The sequence below is a fragment of the Giraffa tippelskirchi genome, chromosome 3 (assembly GCF_054371585.1).
Source record: "Giraffa tippelskirchi isolate mGirTip1 chromosome 3, T2T-mGirTip1v1.2.pri, whole genome shotgun sequence".
Taxonomy (NCBI): domain Eukaryota; kingdom Metazoa; phylum Chordata; class Mammalia; order Artiodactyla; family Giraffidae; genus Giraffa; species Giraffa tippelskirchi.
In genome coordinates this window covers 18,613,671-18,636,377 of record NC_137277.1, presented here as the reverse complement: position 1 = coordinate 18,636,377, position 22,707 = coordinate 18,613,671, and the positions used below count along the sequence as shown (strand labels likewise).

Genomic DNA, 22,707 nt, shown 5'->3' with positions numbered 1-22,707 from the left:
CAAAGCCAACGTCAAGGTCCCTTCTAGGCCTCTTCTGTGCAAATCGCTCACCAAGCCCTGCTTTCCCACCCACTCCAGACACCTCCTGCAGTCACAAGCACTGGAAAAAAGTTTATCATCTTTAGACTCAACAAATTAACAGGGGTGGGTGCAGACTACGCCAGGCCCAGGGTTTTGTGGCTCCTAGAGACAGGCTCACTTACAGCAAACCCACAGGGAAATGAGGGGAGAAGTGAGCAGATTTGGTCTCGAACTTGAGGGGAGAGAGTGATGATTCTCGGGGCCGGGGAATGGGGAACAGCAGGAAGAAAGTAGTCAGGGGGTTGGGGGGGGGCTCTGGGTAGGTGCAGAGGGGCATTTCCCTACCCCTGGGGCTGAGTGGGGAGGAAAGAGAAATGAGGCCCCTCCCCTCAGTGCTGAAGGAAAAGGCACTTGGCTCAGTCTCCTCCTGCCCCACCCTGTCCATGGAAGAGGTGGGGTCCTCATCCCCTCGCTCCTTTCAAGGGCTCAGAAGCTGTTCCCTGTTGAGCCTCTGGAAGAAGCTTTTGCCGAACTCATAAGTGCTGATCATGATGGCGCAGGAGGGGGCGGCCTTGATGATCCTCGGGAGGAAGCCTGCGGTGGGAGGGGGAGGCTAGGGTCAGAGATCGAGTCCCAGGGAGCACCAGCTTCACCAGGGTCTGGACACACACACAAAGACGCCCACCTGCAAAAAGGCCCCTGGTGCCTGACTCGGCCAGGATCCTCCGTAGCAGCAACCAAGTGGAGTCGGCGTGCGGGGGCATCACTGCAAATCCAGGTGCGGCCCAGTAAGACCCTGCTGGGCACCACCAACCCCGTCTGCCCTGCCCCGCACTAGCCAGGGCTCCTCACCTCTCACAGCCTCCACTGCTCCTAGCGCGACCTGGCGTTGAGTCTTCACCACGTCGAAGGGTAGAGTCAGGGTGGCTGCCACCTGGTGGGGTGGGGACAGGCCTGTCTCCATTCCCAGGACCCCCATCCCTTGCATCCAACCAGGGCCTGCTGGCCTTAGCTAGAACATCACTAGGGGAAGGGGGTGAGTGTACCCCTGGAGGTATGCAAAGATTCTTTTCCAGAGCATCTTCAACAACCTTCTGGTCACCTCAAGGACACATCAATGGCCTCACTCCCAGCATGATTGACTCACCATCCCTGAGATGCCGCCAGCGACAAAGCTGATGCCCACGGAGGTCTGGTCCTTTGGCCTGAGCCTGCTCAGCCAGCTCTTCACCAGCTCATAGTTGAACCAGTACAGAGCTTGGGGGCAGGGGGGTGCACTCGTTAGAGACTGGGAGGACAGTGGGGTAGGCCCAGACCTCCCATCTCCCACGGACCTACATCACAACTACTCCCTCCCAATTATGAAGCCTGCACGCCATGTGCCAGTGGATTTAACAGGCCCTGGGCAGGAAGCGTCTCATGGAAACATGGGGCCCACTTCACACGTGAGATGGATACTCACGGCTCAGATAAGCTACGTGACTTATAGGTTAGTAGTAGCAAAACTGGGACTTAGCTGTAGACCTCCTGGGCCCTCTCACCCCAACCCCTGCACTCCGGATGCCTACCTGAGAAGGGCACATCTCGAAGGGCAGTGGGACCCCAGCCCAGCCAGAGTGAACGCCAGCCACCCTGAGCCACAGCTGCTCGGACACAGGTGCCCAGCTCCCGGTATGACAGGTGCTGAGCCTGCAGCTTTGTCCGCACCAGCTCCAGGGGGCTGATCACAGTCACGGTGCCCACTGCGGGGAACAGGAGGATGGGTCAGCTCACAGGTCCCAGTGGCAGCCCTCCCAGAGTCTGGGGGCCTTGAACATGCCCCCCACCCAAGGCTGACAGAGGTTGGGTGTCCGGACTGGGCTCTGGCACGTGGGGTGGTCAAAGGGAGATGGCGGGCTCAGGGCTGTGCTCACGGCGGGCCAGTGCGCCAGCCACCATGGGAGCGTAGAGGTCAGAGGTGAGGGCTCGACCACACAGGAAGGCCTTGAGTTGGTCATAGGCGGTGAAGTAGACGGCAGTGGCTGGCACAGTCATCACCCTGGGGGTGTGTATAGGTTAGCCAAGACTCTCCAAAGCTCCCAAACCTCCCAAGGTTCCCTGGCCCCACTCAGCCAGCCAATATTGGGAGTAAGAGATTGGAGTGGGGGGATTTGGGGGAGGTAAGCCGCAAAACTGTGGTGCTCACAGGGTGGCTGGGAGGCCGCTCCACAGGGTCCTGGTACCCTCATGTCGCACGATCTTCACAAAAGCATCCTGGTCACACAGACACCAGCCCAGAAGGAGGAAGGATGAACATGAACAAGGCTTGTGGCAGGGCTGGCCCAGGCTGGGCCCTCGCTTCTACCCAGGAGCCCCTCAGGCCTCCACATATGTAACTCCCTACTTGACTCCAAACAGACTCCTATTTGGGCTTCCCAGAGAGTGCTAATGGTAAGAATATGCCTGCCTATGCAGAAGACATAAGAGACATGGGTTCGAGCCCTGGGTTGGGAAGATAACCTGGAACAGGAAAAAGCAACCCAATCCAGTCCTGGTGCCTTGAATATTCCATGAGCAGAGGAGCCTGGTGGGCTACAGTTGATGGGGTCTCAAAGAGTTGGACACGACTGAGCATGGAACAGGAGACTCCTAATCACCTTTCAAAACCTTGTGAAGGCCCTACCCCCTCAGGGGAGCCCTTCCCAAAATGAACTGGCCATCTCTATGTGCTTTAGGCTACCCACTGTTTTCTGGGTCTGCTGCCCGACCAATCTGTATCCCTCCAAATACCTACAGACCCACCCAGGGGCACAGCTGCTCCTCACCATGGTACCAGTGAAGCGAGTGGGGTCCTGAAACCAGGTGGCACAGCGGGCACCATTTGGGCACAGGTAGAGGGGCTCTAGGACACCATTGCAGTACAGGAGGCACTTCCCTGTGGATCCGAGAGAGGAGGGCACTGGGGAAGGGGTGGCGGCATCAGAAAGACAGGGCCCTGGGACGTCACAGGGAGGTGGTGAGCTCCATCCCTGGAGGGTCAGCAGACCCTGGGGTCCCTGGGTGGACGTTCTAGTGTAGGACAGAGGGCTGGCTGATAAGATCTGGGAGTGTGTGCCAGTCCATGGCTGTGGGGCCCCCATGTGCCCTGAGAGACCGGGACACTCCCTCCCTTGAACCCTTACAGGCTCCCCGTGGTGTGGGGCACTCACATTTGGCGTAGGAGAGGCTCCAGAGTCTGGAGGAAGGCATCGGTTCTAAAATACAAGATGGTACCTCAAGTCAGAAGTGTCCCCCACCTACTCCCAGACACCCCATCCCTGGGGATCCCTGCACCCCCATTGGCTCCAAGGTCAGGCACTCACCACTGGCCACTGAGGGGCGCTGAGACTGCAAGCGTACCTTCACCACGTCCAAGGGGGTCACTAGGGGAGGAGGGCAGGACTGGAGGCTCCTTCAGGACCCCTCCCTGACCCCTCATCCAGAGCCAGGTCACTTGTCAACGTCTGGTCTGCCCCAGCCCCCAGCTGCTCCCACCCCACCTCCCCAGGTCTTACTGAAGAGAGAGGTGACCACAGCCCCTGCGCCGGATGCCACCATTTGTTGGAGAGGGCTGATGCCCCCTGGGTCCTGGTCAGCCATCTTGTAGCTTCAGTTCTGAAAAGCAAGTGTCAACTGGAGCAAAAACCAGAGTCAGGAAGGGGAAGAAAGGAGGCAGGGGTGCCTGGGGACACTACGGGCCACTCTCACCCCATTCACTCACTGAGTATGCATTTCTCACAACCACTTTCTAAAGCAGTTATTCTCAGCTTCACCTTGGTGGGGGCGTGGGGGTGGGGGAACAGGCTCAGAGAGAGATGAGTTGACCGGCCCAAGGTCACACTGGGAGTAGTCAGCAAGGAAACTGGGAGAGTCACCCATTAGTTAATGGACAATAACGGCCCACCGCCATTCCCTCTCCCTCGCCACACCGGCTCACTGTGCTCCAGTTCAGTGCAGGTACTCTGGCAGGCCTGGGGACCAACGATCAAAGCGCCTGAGCCGCACCCCTACGCCCCTGACTCCAGCGCCCAGGCCCGAGATGGCTGCATGCGAGCCTCGAGGCACACAGCGTGGAGAGGTGAGGCCGGGCGGTGAGGAAAAGGTAACAAATCTGAGGGCGGCGAAGGGTCCATCCTCTTTCCTGGGACTGAAGGTGAGGACGCCCAGACCTCCCACGCACACGTCCTCTCGAGGCCCGAAGGGCCAGGCCCCGAGTCCGAAAGGTAAAGACAAATTGCTCTGCTCTCTCTCCCTTAAATTCTCTCTCGCGCGCGAGCGGGGGAGCAGGGGGGCGGTGGGGTGCGGGGTAGGCTAGGTCGAAAGTGCTTGAAGTAGGGATAGGACGACAAGATCGCTCTTCACCCCTCAGAGACATTCTGTTCCGACTCCTCGTGCAGGGAGCGCCCGGTGGGGCCGACTAGGTCGGCCCGCGATTCCCGGCCCCCGGCCCAGGCCCGCCCGGCTCAGGCTCCCTCGGACCCCTAGGGACCCAACTCCCACCTCTGCCTCCCGCTTGGCCCTCAGCCTTGGTCCAGTCCCGCCCACCTGGCTCTAGGCCGGTGATCGAGCGGCGCGGTGCCCGGGGCCGGGCGGGCCCATAGCGGCTCCGCCGCCAGTGCGGGCTCCGCGCGCGCTCACTCGGCACCGAGGCCGACTCGGAAAGTGGCCGAGCTCGCCCCGCCCCCGGTTGGCCCTGTGAGGCCCCGCCCCCGCGGGCCGACCGACCGTTTGCCCGGAGTGACGCCGGCCCGCCCATTCGCGGCCTCCTCCCTGTCCCGCGCTAGCCCGAACCCGCGCGGCGGATGCCCAGCCCCGCCCGCGCGCCAAAGTCGCGTGTCTCCATGCCGCGCTCGACCTGGCGGCAGCGCTGTACTTGACAACTTATTGTCCCCAACACCACCCCACGCAAACTTTCCAGACGAGCATGGGTAACGCACTCTGTCCGTTTTCTTCATTCGCGGGCCGGAAGAGATTTGAAGCAATTCTTCCAGGACCGCGAGGGCGATCAGATAGTGATGGCAAACATCAACCCACCCGGCTCGGCTCTTTGTTGAGGTTTTTACAACTTCATGACGACCGTATCAAACAGGGTCGTCCCCGTTTAACAGACAATCCACCGAGATTGCAACGCCAAAACCACTTGACAAACTGCGGGGTACCATGCGGGTGTAGGCGATGGAGTTAACAAGTAAGCAACTGAAGCCAGACAGGCTGGCCCGAGGAACGGCTGGCCCGGGAGCCCCTGGGAGATCTGGGTTTTAACCTGGGCTTCGTCCCACCTCCTTGTGACCCTGGGCAAGTTACAACGCCGCTCCGGGCCTCGGATTTCTTTGCACTGAGATAGGATCGAGTAGGGGGAAAGGGGGCCGACATTTCTGTATTGGTTACTCTCACAAAAGCTATTTCTACGTCTCAACAGTTTTAGAAATAGATTATTATTCGCCTTCCCCATTTTACGGAAGACGAAAGTAAGGGTCAAAGTTAAGAACCCGGAATTCGGACAAATACCAAACTCCTCCCCTCAAACTGCCTCCCCGGGGTGACAGGTTGGTGTAAATCCTGTAACGACGTCTCCGATCCCGCTTCTCAGGAGACTCATTTTTCTCCCGGGCCAGCCCCGTTAGCCGAGACCCCACCAACTGCCTTGCCTTTAAAACTTTTCGTTTGCTCACTGACTATTTGTTCTAACAGAAAAACGAACACGGGCTATGAGCCTGCCACTTTAAGAAGGGTAGGCCGTGACTCTGACGTCACTTGCTTCTCCGCCCCTCACCCCTAGAACGGTTGCTTCCTGGCCGGTAGTAACCCAGCCAGCCGGTGCACGCCGGGTTAGCACGTGGATTCCATGGGGCCAACCATGCGCTTTCCCTGAGAAAAGGCTTTGCGGCTCTCCGAGGCTAGGAAGCCCGAAGTGGGGGCCGGGGAGTGACCGGTGAAGTGCTACTGGTCTAAAGGGCCCCGAGAGAAGGCGCCATTTACATTCCCCTCTTATACCAAGTGAATTTTGAAACGACACAAAATCATTTTATAAACTGTCAGGGAGACAGCCCAGCCCCAATTAAGGTCCTTTACCGCCTTAAAGACATGGCTTACGAACAGTTTCACAGCCAACGGCCAAGAGATATCTCTTCCCATTTTACAGAGGAGTAAACTGAAGTCCTTGTGTGTAATGACTCCTGGTGTGGAGTAGAACCCAGACTTCTCCCATGCACTGTTCCCATTTTACGGTGAGAAAATGAGGACCCTAGAGGTCAAGTTGCATCAAAATCACATGAATGCAAGAGCTAGAGTTCAACCCCCCACCTTCCTCTGTCCAGAGGACCTCCCACCCCAGCCTATTCTCGACCAGGGCTTTCTGCTCCCCGCAAAGGTTTACGCAGGCCTTAGGTCCCAAGAACTCTAAGATACAGCATGTGCAGGCGCGCACCACTTACCTGCCTCAAGATCAGAGTTCTGGGAGGCCAGGACCTGGTTCCAGTCTGAGCTGCCTCCTGCAACAGCTGTGGGACATCTAGCATTTAAATATCTAGGGGTCTTTAAGCCTTAGTGTCACCCATTTATAAAATGAGCTGATAGGGATCAAAATACCCCCACATCCCAGGAATTTTGTATTTAATGAGTTAATAGCTCTAAAGTGCATAGAGCCCTGTCTGGCACTTGGCAAGCAGTCAGTGACTCTTACTATTACTGTTGTTGTTTAGTTGCTAAGTCCTGTATGACTCTTTGCAACCCCGTGGACTGTAGCCTACCAGGCTTCTCTGTCCATGGGATTTCCCAGCCAAGAATACTGGAGCGGGTTTTGATGTCCTTCTCCAGGGGATCTTCCTGACACAGGAATCAAACCTGTGTCTCCTGCATTAGCAGGCAAATTCTTTGCCACTGAGCCACCTGGGAAAAGCACTATTATTATTCATTGCTCCCTCCCCCTTGGCACAGAAAGTTCTGGAAAGGGTGTTTAGAGCAACCAAGATTCTGATCCTACTTCTGCCTCTAAATGCAGGCGCAGATAGTGATGCCTCCTCGCATGCCTTCTTCCCCAGAGCAACGTAGCTCAACCAGGAATCAAACCTGGTGATCTCTGAGCCTCAGTTTCCTCAGTAAAAGGAGGGGCTTGCACTCCTTGCATTTCTGAGTTTCTTCTTGCAAAAGGATGCCTTTGAGGTTTGTCACTACACCTCAGTTTCCTCAACTGAAAATAAAGATGAGGTCACCTGCCTGCTGATTTACAGACTCTTAGCTAAAGACAGGTCCATAAAAAGCTAAGTAAAGAGCTGACAAATAGTTCTGTGGCCCCACTCAGAGCTGAGCAGATCACAGCCCCTGCCATACCCTACAAGTAAATGCTTCGAGGCTGAGAAAACCTTGGGCACCGAAAGTCACCACACTGACAGCAGTATGGGCAGCCAGGAGAAGTTATCTACCACTGGAGCTGATGGAGGTGCCATCCAAGGGCAATCAGAGCAACTGCAGGGTGGAGCCACAGCTTGAGATGCTCATAACTGTGGGGCCCTGGCCAGACTGGCCTGCCCTGAGAAGCAAGCCTAGAGTCTTGAGGAGGAGACAGCCACTGTCCTGGCTGACTCAGCCATGGTTCACACGGACCAGGCACCCAAAGGTCCTTCTAGAGGCAGAATGTGGCCCCATGTGGCCATCACCAGCCTCCTTGTCAGATGGAAAAAACAGATACTCCTTTCAACTGTAAAAGGGGAGAAAACAGTGCCAGCGCCAGGCGTTATCTTAGGGACTGATGGACAAGTCCTTGCCTGGCACTGGGAAGGGATATAAACAGAAGATAGTTTATTGTGAGGCTCAGTTCTTCCAGGGCAAGCCCCAGCTTGCACCCCTAGAGCCTAGGAAGACATTTAGGGCCCTGAAGTAGGGCTCAGTTGCCTCCCACGGACTCTACCAGCACCTCTGAGTTTAGAGCCAGAACTGTTGCCGCCTAGAAGTGCCTTGCCGGAGGCCAGTCCCCAGGCTACCGGATCACAGAACCAGAGAAGAGAGATCCAAACTCTGGTAGTGGTGGCTTAACTGCTAAGTTGTGTCTGACTCTTGTGACCCCATGGACTGTAGCCTGCCCGGCTCCTCTGCCGAGTTCTAGGCCCCCAGCTAAATGCCAAGTCAGGTGGGGAAGTTAGTATTGTATTGTGTATTGTTTAGTCAAGCCTGACTCTTTTGCAACCCCATGGACTGTAGCCCACCAGGCTCCTCTGTCCTTGGGATTTCCCAGGCAGGAATACCGGAGTGTGTTGTCATTTCCTTCTCCAGGGATTGAACCCACGTCTCCTACATTGGCAGGAGGATTCTTTACTACTGAGCCACCAGGGAAGCCCAGGGAAGTTAGAGAGGACTTTATTGTGACAACTAGAGAAAACTGAAGAAGGCCTGTATGGTCAATATTATTTTATCAACATTAAATTTCTTGAGTGTGATACCATACAGCGGGTTTGTAGGAGCATGTCTTTGTTCTCAGGAAATGTTCCGCAATATCTGCAACTTAGTCTCAAATGATTCAGCAAAAAGAAAGAAATAAGGCCAATGTAGCAAAATGTGAACAACCGTGGATCAAAGGGAAGGGTATGTGCTGCTCACTGTACCATTCTCAAAATTTTTCTGAAGTTTTAAAAGATTTCAAAATTAAAAGCTGGTGGAGAAAAGGATTTCTCCCTCTGAAATACATGTGTATGGTATATGTATATACACACACACACACATATATATATATAGTGCTAGTGGTAAAGAACCCACCTGCTAATGCAGGTAAACATCAGACCTGGGTTCGATCCTGGGTCGGGAAGATCCCCTGGAGAATGAAATGGCAGCCGATTCCAGTTTTCTTGCCTGAAGAATCCCATGGACAGAGGAGCCTGGTGGGCTGCAGTCCATAGGGCCGCAAAGAGTCAGACGTGACTGAAGGGACTTAGCACACCTGTACAGAATCAGAAGGCCACGAAGTTGGGAATTCCCTGGAGGTCCAGAGGTTAGGACTCCGCTTTCACTGTGGAGGGCTTGGGTTCAATCCCCGTTTGTGGAACTGTGCATAAGAAAAAACAAAAAACATACAACAAAACTGTCTTTCATTTTTTGAAGGTTAAAAAAAATAAGAAATAAATGTTATAGCTAGAATCAGCCCGCCTGCGGAGAGTCCTCTATTTGACCCCCACTCCAGACCTCCCTGGCCTGAGAAGGTGGGCTGGGGAATTTCTGGACACCCAAGGCTTGAATGTGGGGGACCTGGGTGTGGTCTGAGGGGGTGACCTCTAGCGGGGAATAGTCCTAGCTAAGACTCTGTAGAATTGCCTTCCCCCATCCTGCTGGGAACTCAGGACAGGCTCTCTGTACTCTGCTGGAGGAATGTGGATTAATCTACCTCGGAGGAGGGCAGTTTTGAGCCATAACTATCAGAATTCCACATACCCAAGCCTGGCGCTAAAGGTAAAGAATCCGCCTGCCAATGCAGGTTAGAAGATGGGAAAGATGCTCTGGAAGGGGGAATGGCAATCCACTCCAGTATTCCTGCCTGGAGAATCCCATGGACTCAGCTAGGCCACTTGTGAGCCTTCCTCTGTTGATTGGCTTGCTGCTGTGCACAGCAACTCTCCTTGACCGTAGCTCTATGTATAACAGCAGAAAGCCGTGGAAAGGGACTGCTTGACAATATCCCCGTATAACAAACACCACCCTGAAACGGATGCTGATCTCCACCTCCGAGTGTAAAACAACCTCAAAGGTAAGTGTTAAATTGAAAAGCGGGCAGTTGTTCTCGATCGGAGCTCTACCGCCCCCTAGGGGAAGTTTGGGGAATTTAAGAGGCCGTCTATGGTTTTCGCAAGTTCCCGAGGCTCTGGCATTTTGATAGAGCACAGGGCAGGGATGCTCAATGTCCTGTAAAGTATAGGACAGACTGACATAACAAGAATTTATCCCCATACGCCTCTCAGGTTTCCTCTGTCTTTCTGGACAACTGCATATATTCTTCCCTCGATGTTCATGGAAGACTGGTCCCAGGAGCCCCTGCAGATACCAAAATCCAGGGATGCTCGAGTTCCTTATATAAAATGGCCTAGGAGAGTGAATACAGCTGGCCCTTTGTATCCGCGGGTTTCACCTCTTTGGATTCAAAAAAATCTGTTGGTAATTATCTGACCTGGAAGCCAGCTCTATTTCACCTGTGCCGTGAAGTGCTAAGTCGCTTCATTCGTGTAGAACTCCATGCGACCCTATGAACTGTAGCCCACCAGGCTCCTCTGTCCATGGGATTCTCCAGGCAAGAATACTGGAGTGGATTTCCATTCCCTTCTCCCGGGGATCTTCCAGACCCCAGGATCGAACTGGCATGTCTTACATCTAACCTTCATTGGCAGGCGGGTTCTTTACCATTAGCACCACCTCACCCACATCTTCTTAAATGATTTTATAATATATTGAATTTCCCAGAAATAAAACGATTATGCAGTCTTCAGGAAGACATGTCTTTGTCTTCCTTAGAACTTTACCAAAGATCACTGACCATTCAGAATGTCTGGTCTGTTGGCCACCTGGCCGGTGTGAGCTGAGAAGCTGACACAATACTCCAGCCCAGTCTCCATTTCCGGTTGTCCATCACCAGAGATTCATGGGCATCTGCAACTTTCTCTTCTTACATGGAGTCAAGCCTGAGCTTTCACGCACAGAAAATACATATTATTTTATTCTAAATTACTTTCTTTTATTTTTCCTCTCTATTACAGTTTGTATTTCATACAGATTTTTTTTTTAATGTGCATAGGAAATTATACTATCTGTACATTTCGTTTCTGAAAATTTACTGCAGGAGATTTAAAACTATATTACCAGAAGAAGACTTTGGATCTGACTTTGTTGAGAACCTCAGAAAGGACCAGGAGCTAACCAAGCACCGGTGGTCCCATGTAGTGGCGTTGCCTCCTGGGAGCTGCAGGCTCTGCTTCTCGCTGTGACCAAGTCTGCCGGGAATATGTCAGCCTCCAGAACAGGGTGGCCATGGCAGGGCTGAGCCCATGTCTCAGCGACCCAAACAGAGAAAGTGCTGTCCCAGCTGGGCCCAAACCAAAGGCCTGACCTGTATCCATCTCTCCCTCTCTCCCCCTCTCTCTCTTTGATTTTTTTCAGTGTTGGTCTTTTTCTCTCTTTAAAAATATTTGGGACTTCCCAGTGTTTAACACTCCATACTTCCAAGGCAGGGAGTGTTGGTTTGATTCCTCATTGGGGAACCAAGATCCCATATGCCTCAGAGTGCAGCCAAAAAAAAGTTTGAGCGTACTGTTGTAGGCTCTGGGATATAGCAGGGAACAAGCCATTTGGGGTCCCTGCTCATACTTTTAATGCAGGAGACACACATAAACAAGTAGATAAGACAATTGCAGACTGGGAGGACATCTGCAATTTAGTGAAGACACTGAAACACGTCATGTGATGGAAAGGCCCTGAGATGGCCTAGAAAAAGGGAGAAGTGGGCAGTCAGGGAACATCGATGGAGATTAACCCATGGTGAAGGCCAAGAGAGGGAGGGGCAGGCTGGGGTGAAGGGCAGTGCTCGGATGAGGGCTGGGATGTCATAGTAACTTACTCTGAAAGAACAACTATGATGGTCACAAACACAGGCTCCAGACCAGACCTGGGTCCAGTTTCTGGCTTCACCCCTTCCCAACTGCAGAGCCCCAGGAAAGTTGCTTAACCTCTCTGAGTCTTTCTCCTTTCATTGTAAGATGGGACTGATAATTGTACCTCCCTCACAAGGCTGTGTTAAAGATTAAAGGAGAGCTTAGTACGGGATCTAGCACAATGTGAGTCTCCATAAACATCAGCCAGAACTACTTTTTAAAAACAGGAAATCCAGTATATCAGTGACCATCCTAACATAAGAAATTGAATTATCAAGTCCCTTGATGTGTATTTGAGAACAGATTTCTCTGCTAACTTGTTGGGGAAATTTGTCTCTTTTCTGGGCTTCATTTTCGTCATTTTTGAAATGGAAACAATAATTCTCTCGGCCCTACTTCCCTTTCAGGACTGCTGAGAGGTTTAAGATGACAGATGAGGCGTGTGAAGGAGGTTTGTGACCCGGAAAGGGTGACCCGGGTTGAGGAGGCGGGAGTTTCCTCCTGTCCTACCTCCTCTCTCTGTTCCTCCTTGGGCTCCTGGACATGATGCTGACCTGACTTCTCTGAGTTTTCTGGGGAAGGCAGTTTTCCTTACTGAAGCCCTGGTCCTATGCTTCAGAGGCAGATCATGAGAGTAACAAGAGAAACCTCTTTGATGTCCTAAAAAGAACTCCTCCTCCCATTTAATGCGCCACTTTACAAGGTTTCTTTACATCTGTCATCCCGTGTGAATCTCTCGTGACTGTGTAAGAGAGCATGTGGGGGTTACTGTGTACCCATCTTACAGATGAGGAAACAATCTCAGAGGAGTGAAGTGACTTGTCCAAGTGACTGGGAGTGGGTGTCTCCTGACCTCTAGGGGGGACTGCCTGGAGAAGGGACAGAGAACTCAGGTGGGCTGGAAGGTCGCGGGGCGGGGTGGGGTGGGGGACCATGGGTGGTGAACTGGCGTCAGCATCCAGGAGAGCCTGGAGATGCCAACAAAAGCTCTGAGGTCTGATCAGCTTGAACTCGGATACTGTCACCACCGCTCAGTAGCTGGATGACCCTGGACAAGACCCTTAGTGTCTCATACATCCGTGAGATGGAGCTAATATTCTGCAGTGTTGTTAGAAGGACTCAGTGATGTGAAAGAGATGAGCCAGGCAAAACGTGGTCCTGATTCTTCCCTCCACTCCCCCCACCCAAGTTCATGAACATTCCAGCCCTAATTGTCAATGAGTCAGCAGTGCCCACAACCCAAGTTGTCCTTTCACTTCCGTGACCCAACCTGTCCACCTGCTGCCCTTGACAACAGCCAGGCGCTAAGTCTGGGAGTCCACAGGCAATGAAGCAACCACTCAGGGGCACAGCTGCCCCCAGGGCATTCTCAAGTTCAGAAAAAGGCACCAGGTGGGGAAAGTTTCTCCTTGTACCCACAGGGAGGCATAACTCTGGCAAGACCACCACTGTTGCCAAGCCTTTCCCAAGCCTTCCAGGGGAGGGACGGGGTGTCCCTAGACGTGGGTGCAGGGCAGTCACCCTGAAGGAGCTTCAGAAGGGTTTGGAGGAACCTAGGCCTCTGTCTTGGGTTTGGCTGGATGTTTTCTTTTTCGCTTGAGTGGCGTCAGATTTTTACATTGTTGATTTTGTAATTTTTATTATTTTTATTTTTATAATTAATTAATTTTGTTTCTTGTTTGGGTCATGCTGAGCAGCTGATGAGATAATAGTTCCCTGACCAGGGATCGAACCTGGGCCCTCAGCAGTAAAAGCATGGAGTCCTAACCACTGGACCACCAGGGAATTCGGTGATTTTGTACATTTTGTTTGGAAAATGAATTTTAGTCCTGAATAAATGTGTTTTAATCAGAATTCTCTCAAGCATAGGAGTTGTGGAGAAAGAGATGACAGCTTATAAAGGACGACTGTGTGCTTGGCAATTTTCATAGGTCTGTGAGCATGTTCCATTCTCCTGAAGCCCTGGCAGAATTACGATTACTGCATTTCACAGATGAAGGCATTTGGGGTCAAAGAAATAAGCCAAAGTCACCCAGCTGGCAAGAGGCTGGGCTGGAACTTGAGATCAACAGGCAAAGATGAGGTCTTGCTGCCCTGATCCCAGGCCACTGCCCAGGTCTCCCGAAAAAGCTAATTCCCATCTTCTGGCACCAGGCACCTGCCTCTCCCAGACTCCACTCTGGCTTCCTGGAGAGTCGTGGGGGACAGTCCTTGCCTCAACCAGGAAGTTCTTCTCCAGGTCACCCCCTGCTCTCAGCACGTTAGAAACAAACTTTACCTGGGAAGGTGCCCTTCTCTCCTCAGAAGCTAGGTGCTGACTCCACATCTTGGTGGGAGAAGTCAGCCCAGCTCACCCTACCCCGTGTCTCTCTGCCCGGACCCCGTCCCTGAGGGGTTGATAGTTCCTCTGTTCTCTCCATCCTGGTCTGGCTGAGGGATCCTGATGGTTTCAGCCCGAAGGGTGCCCTTCTCAGGAGTCTGAAATGGACAAGGTGCAAAGAGCTCCTACTGGACAGGGTCCTGGACCCTGGACCAAGAGGATGCCATGGGGTGCAGCCAGGCACGTGGGGGATCCAGGTGAATTTCTGGGAAGAAAGATACATGGAAGGAGAGGGTGAGGTGGGCTGAGGGATGGTGGGCAGTTGCCCACGCTAAGGTGTGTGTGTGTTGGTGGGGGGGGATGCCTGAGAGGGTCCAAGGGGAAGTATCTCAGTTACAGTGGCAGCTTCGTGAACTGAGCACATTCATGGCTCAGGCCCCAGGCTGAGGACTCCTCGGACAATATCTCATCCGGAGGGAAGTGGTCGATGTCCTCAATATACAGACCATGACGCTGAGGCAGAGAGGTTAAGCCAAGTCACGCAGCTTATAAGAGGAAATGGGATTAGAAGGGAATGTCCTCGCTGGTTCTTCATTGCATAGAAAGGGGGTCTGGCGAGATGAGGGGCTCTCAGACCTGCACCTCAGCCCTCTGCTGCTGCTGAAGCTCCCCAGGTGAGTCTGACAGGTGCTCGGGCTGCGAACTCTGGGCCAGAGGATCCCTGAAGCTCCCTCCATCCAGGGCCTCTGTAAAGCCAAGTAATTGACTTGCCATAGCTGCCTTCCTTTCCTGCTTCCTTCCCTTCTCTCTCTCTGTATCCCTATCCTGCATCCTGCGCCCCGAGAGCCGGATTTAAAGGTACCATCCAGTATCAGTCTGCCTGCACAGAGGAGTAGCCCTACCCTCACCCCACCCCACCCCAGGGCCAGGTGGAGCAGCCACCACTCTGTGTAGACTCTGAATCTCCTAACTGACAGAGGGCAGGGCAGTGCTCACTCACTGCCCAGATGAACACACTGAGACCAAAGAAAAATTAAGAACTCACGTACAAGCACACAAGGGAAAGTCACAGAAGAAACTGTTAGAGGATTTGAAAGTCTGGTGTGGGAAAAGAGAGGATAGCAATGCTGTTTTGTGCCTTCCCTGGTGGTCTAGTGATTAGGACTCTGAGCTTCCACTGCAGGGAGCCTGGGTTGGGGAACTAAGATCCTGCAGGTGTGCAGCACAGCCGAAAAAGAAAAAAGAGTGCTGCTTTGTGTTATAACTTGACTATAATTTATTTGCATGTTATACTTTGTTAAAAGATAGTCATTGACTAAAAAACAACAAGGGAAGCACCCTGCCCACTGGCACTGGGCAAGTTCAGGGCCTCTGCTCGGGCAGGAGTCCAGATCTGGTGCCTCTATTGCCAAATATCCCGCCACGGACTCGGGCCTGGGCGCTGGCCAGTTCCTGCCTCCCCTCCCCCACACCTACTCAGCTAGGCTGGAGGGCTGAGCTGAGCCCCACAGACACCAGTCAGGTGCCCCATGATGAGGGCCGGCGCCGCAGGAACTGGGCAACAATTGCTCACCCTAAGGTGACTCAGGCAGGAAGGGGAAGGAAGGAGTAGGTGTGTGTGAGGCAGAGGCCATGTCTATGCCCTCACCCAGGCCTCACTGTTCAGGGCTGCCAGATTTAGCAAATAAAAATATAAGATGCCCAGTCAAATCTGCATTTCAGAAACACAGGGATAAAATGTTTTATAGCCACACCCCACAACAACTTGTGGGATCTCAGCTCCCTGACCAGGGATTGAACCCAGAGAACTCCCAAGGAATAATTTTTAAGTGTAAGTATGTGTTGAATAAGGCTTCCCTGATGGCTCAGACAGTAAAGCTGCTACTGCTGCTAAGTCGCTTCAGTTGTGTCTGACTCTGTGTGACCCCGTAGACGGCAGCCCACCAGGCTCCCCCATCCCTGGGACTCTCCAGGCAAGAATACTGGAGTGGGTTGCCATTTCCTTTTCCAATGCACGAAAGTGAAAAGTGAAAATGAAGTCGCTCAGTCGTTTCCGACTCTTAGCTACCCCATGGACTGCAGCCTACCAGGCTCCTCCGGCCATGGGATTTTCCAGGCAAGAGTACTAGAATGGGTTGCCATTGCCTTCTCTGCAGACGGTAAAGAATCTGCTGGTAATGTGGGAGACCTGGGTTCGATCCCTGGGTCAGGAAGATCCCCTGGAGAAGGGAATGGCAACCCATTCCAGTATCCTTGCCTGGAGAATCCCATGGGTAGAGGAGCCTGGTGAGCTACAGTCCATGGTCTTGCAAAGAGTCAAACACGACTGAGCAGCTAACACACACACGTGTCAAATATTGCATGGGACATACTTATGCTTAAAAAATGTGTCTTTAATCTGAAATTCAAATTTAACTAAGCATCTGATGTTTCATTGCACCACTCAAGATCTTGGTGTGGGGCTTCCCTGGTGGCTCAGTGGTAAAGAATCTGCTTGCTAATGCAGGAGACACAGGTTTGATCCTGGATCCAGGAAGATCCCTCATGGTGCGGAGCAATTACAACCGTGCACCACAGCTATTGAGCCTGTGCCCTGGAGCCCGGGAGCCAGAACTATTGAAGCCAGCGCGCTCTAGAGCCCATACTCTGCAATAAGAGAAGCCACTGTAATGAGAAACCTACAGATGACAACTAAAGACTAGCTCCGGCTCACCACAACTAGAGAAACATCTGAGAAGTAACAAAGACTCAGCACAGCCAAAGGTAAATAAATCAATACATTAAATTAAAAAAAATCTTGCGGGGAAAGGCCCCTGCCCTGGGGCAGCTGTGACTCTTCTATGAGGGCAGAACTGGAAGTCTGAATGAAGAAAATCCTGAAGGAGTGATGGGCAGAATTAGAGAGAGGCTGAGAGTAGCAGAAGGAGGGAGAGAAAGGGGCGCTGTCTGACCCTGTATCCAGACCACCACCTCTGAAAGCAACCTTGGGGCTGACCGGGAGGGACTTCTTAGCCAGAGTCACATCCAGGACTGTGTCTGACCACAGGAATCTCCTGTCCCTGTGGTACCTCAATCCAGGCCAGTGCTGGCATTTGAGGTGGGACCACAGCAGGAAGAACATATTTCTGACTTCTTAAGCAAGTGGGGTGGTGGGGGGAGGGAGAAGCCACAAAGGAAAAGATCGATTGCTCGATTTCAGATGACATAACAACATGACTTCTGACCACAAGAGACACCAAAAACAAAGATAAAAGACAAATGATAGATTGGGAGGAGATGTGTGCAATGCATATAATATCCAGATTATATATGAAACTCCCAGAGTTCAGTGAGCAAAAGAGAAACACAGGAGAAAAACGAACAAAGGATAATGTGATGGTTAGCTTTTTTATTTATTATTGAACTACAGTTGGTGTACAACATCATGTAAGTTACAGGTATACAATGTAGTGATTCACAGTTTTTGAAGGTTATACTTCATTTATAGTTATTATGAAATATTCGGGGGCCTTCCCGGTGGCTCAGTGGTATAGAATCTGCCTAGCAATGCGGATTCGACACGAGTTTGATCAAATTCGGACAGGAGTTTGATCCCTGAACTGGGAAGATCCCACATGCGGTGGAGCAACTAAGCCTGTGTGCCACAACTGCTGAGCCTGTGCTCTGGAGCCCTGGAGCCGCAACTACAAAGCTCATGAGCTGCAACTGCTGAAGCCCGTGTGCCCAAGAGCCTTGCTCCGCAAGAAGAGAAGCCACCAGAATGAGAAGCCTGCGCAGTGTAACTAGAGACTAGTCCCTGATCTCTGTAACCTGCAGACCTAGCACAGCCCAAAATAAATAAAGTATTTTTAAAAATATTGGCTATATTTCCTGTGTTGTACAATATATCCTTGTAGATTATTTTATATATAGTAGTCTGTACCTCTTAATTCCCTATATTGTACTTTCCCTTTTCCTCTCCCCACTGATAACCACTAGGTTGTTCTCTATATCTGTGAATCCATTATATGACAATTAGTTTTATGTGTCAACATGGCAGTGTTTTGGATGAGATTAACATCTAAATCAGGCTTCCCTTGTGGCTCAGTTGGTAAAGAATATGCCTGCAGTGTGGGGGACCTGGGTTCGATCCCTGGGTTGGGCAGATCCCCTGGAGAAGGGAAAGGCTACCCACTCCCATATTCTGGCCTGGAGAATTCCATGGATGGTATAGTCCAAGGAGTCATAAAAAGTTGGACATGACTGAGCGACTTTCACTTTCACTTCAACATCTAAATCACTGAATTTTGGCTTTAGCAAGTTGCCCTCCATAATGTGGGTGGGCCTCATCCAATCAGGTAAAGGCCTGAATTGAACAAAAAGACTGGCGCCTCCTGGCAAGAGGAATTTCTCCAGCAACTGTCTTCAGAGTTCCTCTGCTCCATCTGCTCTTCTGAATCTCCAGTCTGCTGGTTCACACTGCAGATTCTGGACTCACTAGCTTCCTGAACCATGTGAGCCAGTTCCTTTTAGTAAATCTTCTTCTATACACGCATCAGCTGGTTCTGTTTCTTTGGAGAACCCTGACTAACATGGATAAGAACAGGCATTTCATGGAAGAAATACACATGCAGACTAAACATACATAAAAATGCTCAGCTTCCCTAGAGATCAAGGAGATGCAGATAAAACAACCATGAAATATCTTCTGTCATTAGATTGGCAACATTTTTTTGATTTCCTGGGTTGGGAAGATCCCCTGAAGGAGGGAATGGCAACCCACTCCAGTATTCTTGCCTGGAGAATCCCATGGACAGAGGAGCCTGGCAGACTACAGTCCATAGGGTGGCAAAGAGAAGGACATAACTGAAGTGACTTAGCACATAGGCATGCACATCCAATGTTAGTGAGTATATGGGAAAAAAGTTCCCCCAAATACTGAGCCTGGGAGTGTAAACTGGAAAAACGTTAAGGCAATTGGGCCTAAACATTTCAAATGTGCATACTCACGTAGCCAGCAACATTAACAAGTTAACATTCCTAAAAATGTGCGCTCATTTAGTTTTAGGAATTTAACCCCCATATGTGTACTCAGACACACGTTCAGAGAGATTCGTTGTAGAATTATTTGTAACCGCAAAAAATGGAAACACATAAAAGTCCACAATGACACTGGTTAAGGGAATTCCTTGGTAGTCCAGTGGTTAGGACTCTGTGTTTCCATTGCAGGGAGCATGGGTTTGATCCTTGATTGGGAAACTAAGTTCCCACAAGCCAGATGGCATGGCCAAAAAGTTAAAAAAGAGAGGCTAGTTAAATAAACATGTAACACCTATAGTGTGGAATGCTTGGCAATTGTTAGAAAGAAACTGATAAATAAGTCAAAAGACATCCCATGTTCATGGGCAGGAAGACTTAATAATTTAATATTGTTAAGATGGTAATATACCCCAGATACAGTGCATTCTCTGTCAAAATCACAGCTGTCTTTGCAGAAACAGATTCTAAAATCCACATAGAAATTCAGGGGACTTAGAATAGCCAAGACAATCTTGAAAAACAAGTTAGAGGACTCCTACTTCTCCTCATTTCAAAATTTGCTACAAAGCTATAGTAATTAAGACAGTGTAATACTGACCTTACGGATGGACATATACATCAATACAATAGAATTGATTGTCTAGTGTCCATTCCTCATACTTATAGCCAGTTGATTCTATCAAAATAAAAAATCGAAAGGCCTGACCAAAGGAGCCTGGGAGGAGTCAGGGAATAGGGCAAAAAGGGATGGACTTTTTGATATCAAATCTTTCTGTGACTTTGGAAATTTGCTTCTTCTCAGTCTACCCTATTCACAAAATGATGCTTCCTCCTTAAAAGCAAAAAGCAGAGGGAGGGAGATTCCTGACTTGGGAGGTTTAAGGACATGTGTGTTGAGGAATGTGGGAGAGATTTTTTTTCAGTCTTTGGGGGAACTGTACCCTCTCCACTGAAGTGGAAGTTCACTGCATCCAATTTGACAAGACTTTTAGTAAAGATACTTTTAGTAACTATCTTATGTTTCTTTGTTACAGTAATCAAAGTAACTGCACAGGATTAAAATTTTCCTGCTGCTCAGGCTTGTACTGTTCTTTAAGATCAGCAGTAAGATCCATTGAGTTGTCCAGGACTGTTTGTCCCTAAACTCAATGTCCCCAGGACATTTGACTTCTAAGTTCTTCAGTTTGTAATTTTTCCTACTGAATGCTTTTAATCCTTGCTAAACTGCAAGTGACTGCTTCTAAAAAACTTCAACGCATAAATCCCCTGATCTTTTGGTAATCTACTGATGCTGGGAAGTCAGGTGACAGCATTTATTAAAAGTATATCAAATAAAAGAGGCGCTGCATGAGGGACACCTAGTGCTTTCATGGAGAACATTTATGATCCTTCAGAGACGGTTTCTTAGCCTCAGCACACCTGACATTTTGGGCAGAATAATCTTTGTTGTTCTTCCCTGGTGGCTTAGAAGATAAAGAATCTGCCTGCAATGCAGGAGACCTGGGTTTGATCCTGTGTTGGGAAGATCTGCTGGAGAGGGGCATGGCAACCCACTCCAGTATTCTTGCCTGGAAAATCCCATGGACAGAGGAGCCTGGGGGGCTATAGTCCATGGGGTCACAAAGAATCGGACACAACTGAGCGACTAACACTTTCAGTGTTTGTTGTGGGGGCCATCCTGTGCATTGTAGACTGTTCAGCAACATCCCTGTCTCCTGCCCACTAGATGCCAGTAGCATCTCCCCACAACTGTGACAATTTAGAATGTCTCCAAACTCTGCCTAATGTCCCTAGTGGGCAAATCACTCTATTATGGATTTTGTGCTATTTGTTTCAATCATTCTAGATTGATTTGTTTTCCTCTTTGTGTATTTTTTTTTCTGGTTCCATGTAGTCATGATTATAGGTTCATTTATTGATTTACCAAACATTGCATGGTATTTGTGTATCTGTGCTTGCTGTGTCCACAGAAGCATATGGATATATGAAACAGGGAATAAGCATAGAGTCACCAGTATACAGAATAGTCCTGATTCTCAGCAGGAGCCTTATCGACCCTTTGGACCCTCTGCAGGCCCAGGCTGAGCACCACTGTCACACAGTTCCTCAACTCTGCCACTTCTTCCCTACACAGACTCCCACCACCCCTGAGTTTGCCTGTTTGTCCCCAGCCCCAGCTTCATCCTCATCCCAAGCTCTCTGCTTAACCTACAGTGCTTCCCATATACTTGGCAACCAAACACTGCCCTTCCTCCAAGACCCAGCATCAGGTTTCCTCTAGTATCTCCTGGTACATCTCCCATCACCCATCTTTGCCTGGGCCAGGCCCTGTAAAGGGCGCTGAGGAGTCTAGCTCCTGCTTCTGGTGAATCTGTTCTGTGTGGTATATTCTCTCTCCCTCACTGGCTTCCCTGGTGGCTCAGATGGTAAAGAATCTGCCTGCAATGTGCAAGATACGGGTTTGATCCCTGGGTTGGAAAAATCCCCTAGAGAAGGGACTGGCTACTCACTCCAGTATTTTTTCCTAGAGAATTACATGGGGAGAGGAGCCTAGAAAGCTACAGTCCATGGGATCGCAAAAAGTCGGACACAACTGAGCGACTACCACTTGCACTTTTGGGCTTCCCTGGTGGCTCAGTGGTAAAGAATCTGCTTGCAATGCAGGAGATGCAAGAGACTGTGGTTTGATCCCTGGAGAAGGGAATGGCAATCCACTCCAATATTCTTGCCTGGAAAATTTCATGGACAGAGGAGACTTGTGGGTTATATAGTTCATGGAGTCGCAGAGTCGGATAGGACAGTACACACGCTTGCGCACGAGCGCGCGTACATCAACAAGTCAATTCCTGAAAGGTAGGGCTTGACTGAAACTAAGGAGCTACTTCCGGTATGCACCCACACCCACAGCCAGTCCAGCCGGGTGCCACACACCCAGCAACTCCACAAGTCCACTCCACTGAACCTGGCACTCAATCCCTGCCCAAGGCTGCCCTTCCTATCTGGTTTTCTAATGCTTTTCCCAATACCCACTGTCTAGCCACTTCAACCCCTCCCCACTTGCCACTTAAAATCCTCCCAGACTCAGCTCCAAAAAGTGCCCCCAAGGTGGAATTAAATCTTTTTTTTCCTGCTCAGATCTAACCTACTACCTCTTTTCTACACACACCTGGAGCACCTGGAACACGATTCTCCAACCCCCACCCCACCCCCTGCTGTGAGCACCTTGAGGAAAGGGCCTGAGGTCTGTTTATCCTTGCCCTCACAACTCTCCTTCAGTCCCCTTTGGGGCCCGGCTGCCCAGCATTAAATCTGCATAGGATGAACAGAATAGAGACAGGATGCACAAATGTTCTAAATCCAAGAGACACCCCTTAAACGCTCTTGAACGCACCCACTAAGGGACAGATCTCTTGACACTCAGTGTCCCTGGAAAGAAGCTGACCCTCGGGATGGGTCAACAGAAGGCGGTACTGCGGGCACCCGCAATCAGGCTGAGCCGTCCCAGGGCGTCACATGATTCTCCAATCACATGATCCCTAGAAATGGGGGGTTGGGGAGAGAGAGGAAGGAGGGAGGAGAGTGAATTGAGTAGGGAAAGAAACACAGGATTCCAGGTTGGCCCCGCCTTGACGTCGACGAATAGCCAATGGGAGTGCGACAGCCCGGACACCTGACCAATGGAAATTGAGGTGGGTGGGCCATCGAGCC

General features: G+C 50.9%; 1 protein-coding gene and 1 long non-coding RNA gene across 22 annotated transcripts; one reads left to right on the top strand and one right to left on the bottom strand.

The window, feature by feature from the left end:
* Positions 1-98: 98 nt before the first annotated feature.
* Positions 99-5,725, bottom strand: SLC25A39 (solute carrier family 25 member 39). 21 transcript variants are annotated; one of them, XM_081577188.1, is made up of 12 exons: positions 5,688-5,725; positions 3,555-3,654; positions 3,363-3,422; positions 3,210-3,254; positions 2,826-2,995; positions 2,207-2,274; positions 1,935-2,059; positions 1,590-1,763; positions 1,169-1,278; positions 874-955; positions 707-787; positions 99-615 (listed from the first exon to the last, which is right to left on the bottom strand). In XM_081577188.1, the coding sequence occupies exons 2-12, from the start codon at positions 3,637-3,639 to the stop codon at positions 500-502; spliced, it is 1,116 nt and encodes a 371-aa protein (XP_081433314.1). In that variant the 5' UTR covers positions 3,640-3,654; positions 5,688-5,725; the 3' UTR covers positions 99-499. The 21 variants fall into 21 exon arrangements, with proteins under 21 accessions (XP_081433314.1, XP_081433319.1, XP_081433324.1 ...); XM_081577193.1 differs by having other exon boundaries at positions 2,826-2,959; XM_081577198.1 differs by having other exon boundaries at positions 2,826-2,935.
* Positions 4,886-12,327, top strand: LOC145541257 (uncharacterized). The gene is made up of 3 exons (XR_014078901.1): positions 4,886-5,227; positions 9,670-9,769; positions 10,853-12,327. It is a non-coding gene; the product is annotated as an uncharacterized LOC145541257 (long non-coding RNA).
* Positions 12,328-22,707: the final 10,380 nt, after the last annotated feature.

Excerpts from the sequence above, each read along its gene's own strand:
- SLC25A39 (XM_081577188.1), bottom strand. The coding sequence starts at position 3,639 with ATGGCTGACCAGGACCCAGGGGGCATCAGCCCTCTCCAACAAATGGTG. Across the intron at positions 3,423-3,554 it reads TGTGGTCACCTCTCTCTTCA|TGACCCCCTTGGACGTGGTG; the intron begins GTAAGACCTGGG and ends CTCCTCCCCTAG. Across the intron at positions 616-706 it reads CACCAGGGGCCTTTTTGCAG|GCTTCCTCCCGAGGATCATC; the intron begins GTGGGCGTCTTT and ends CTCCCACCGCAG.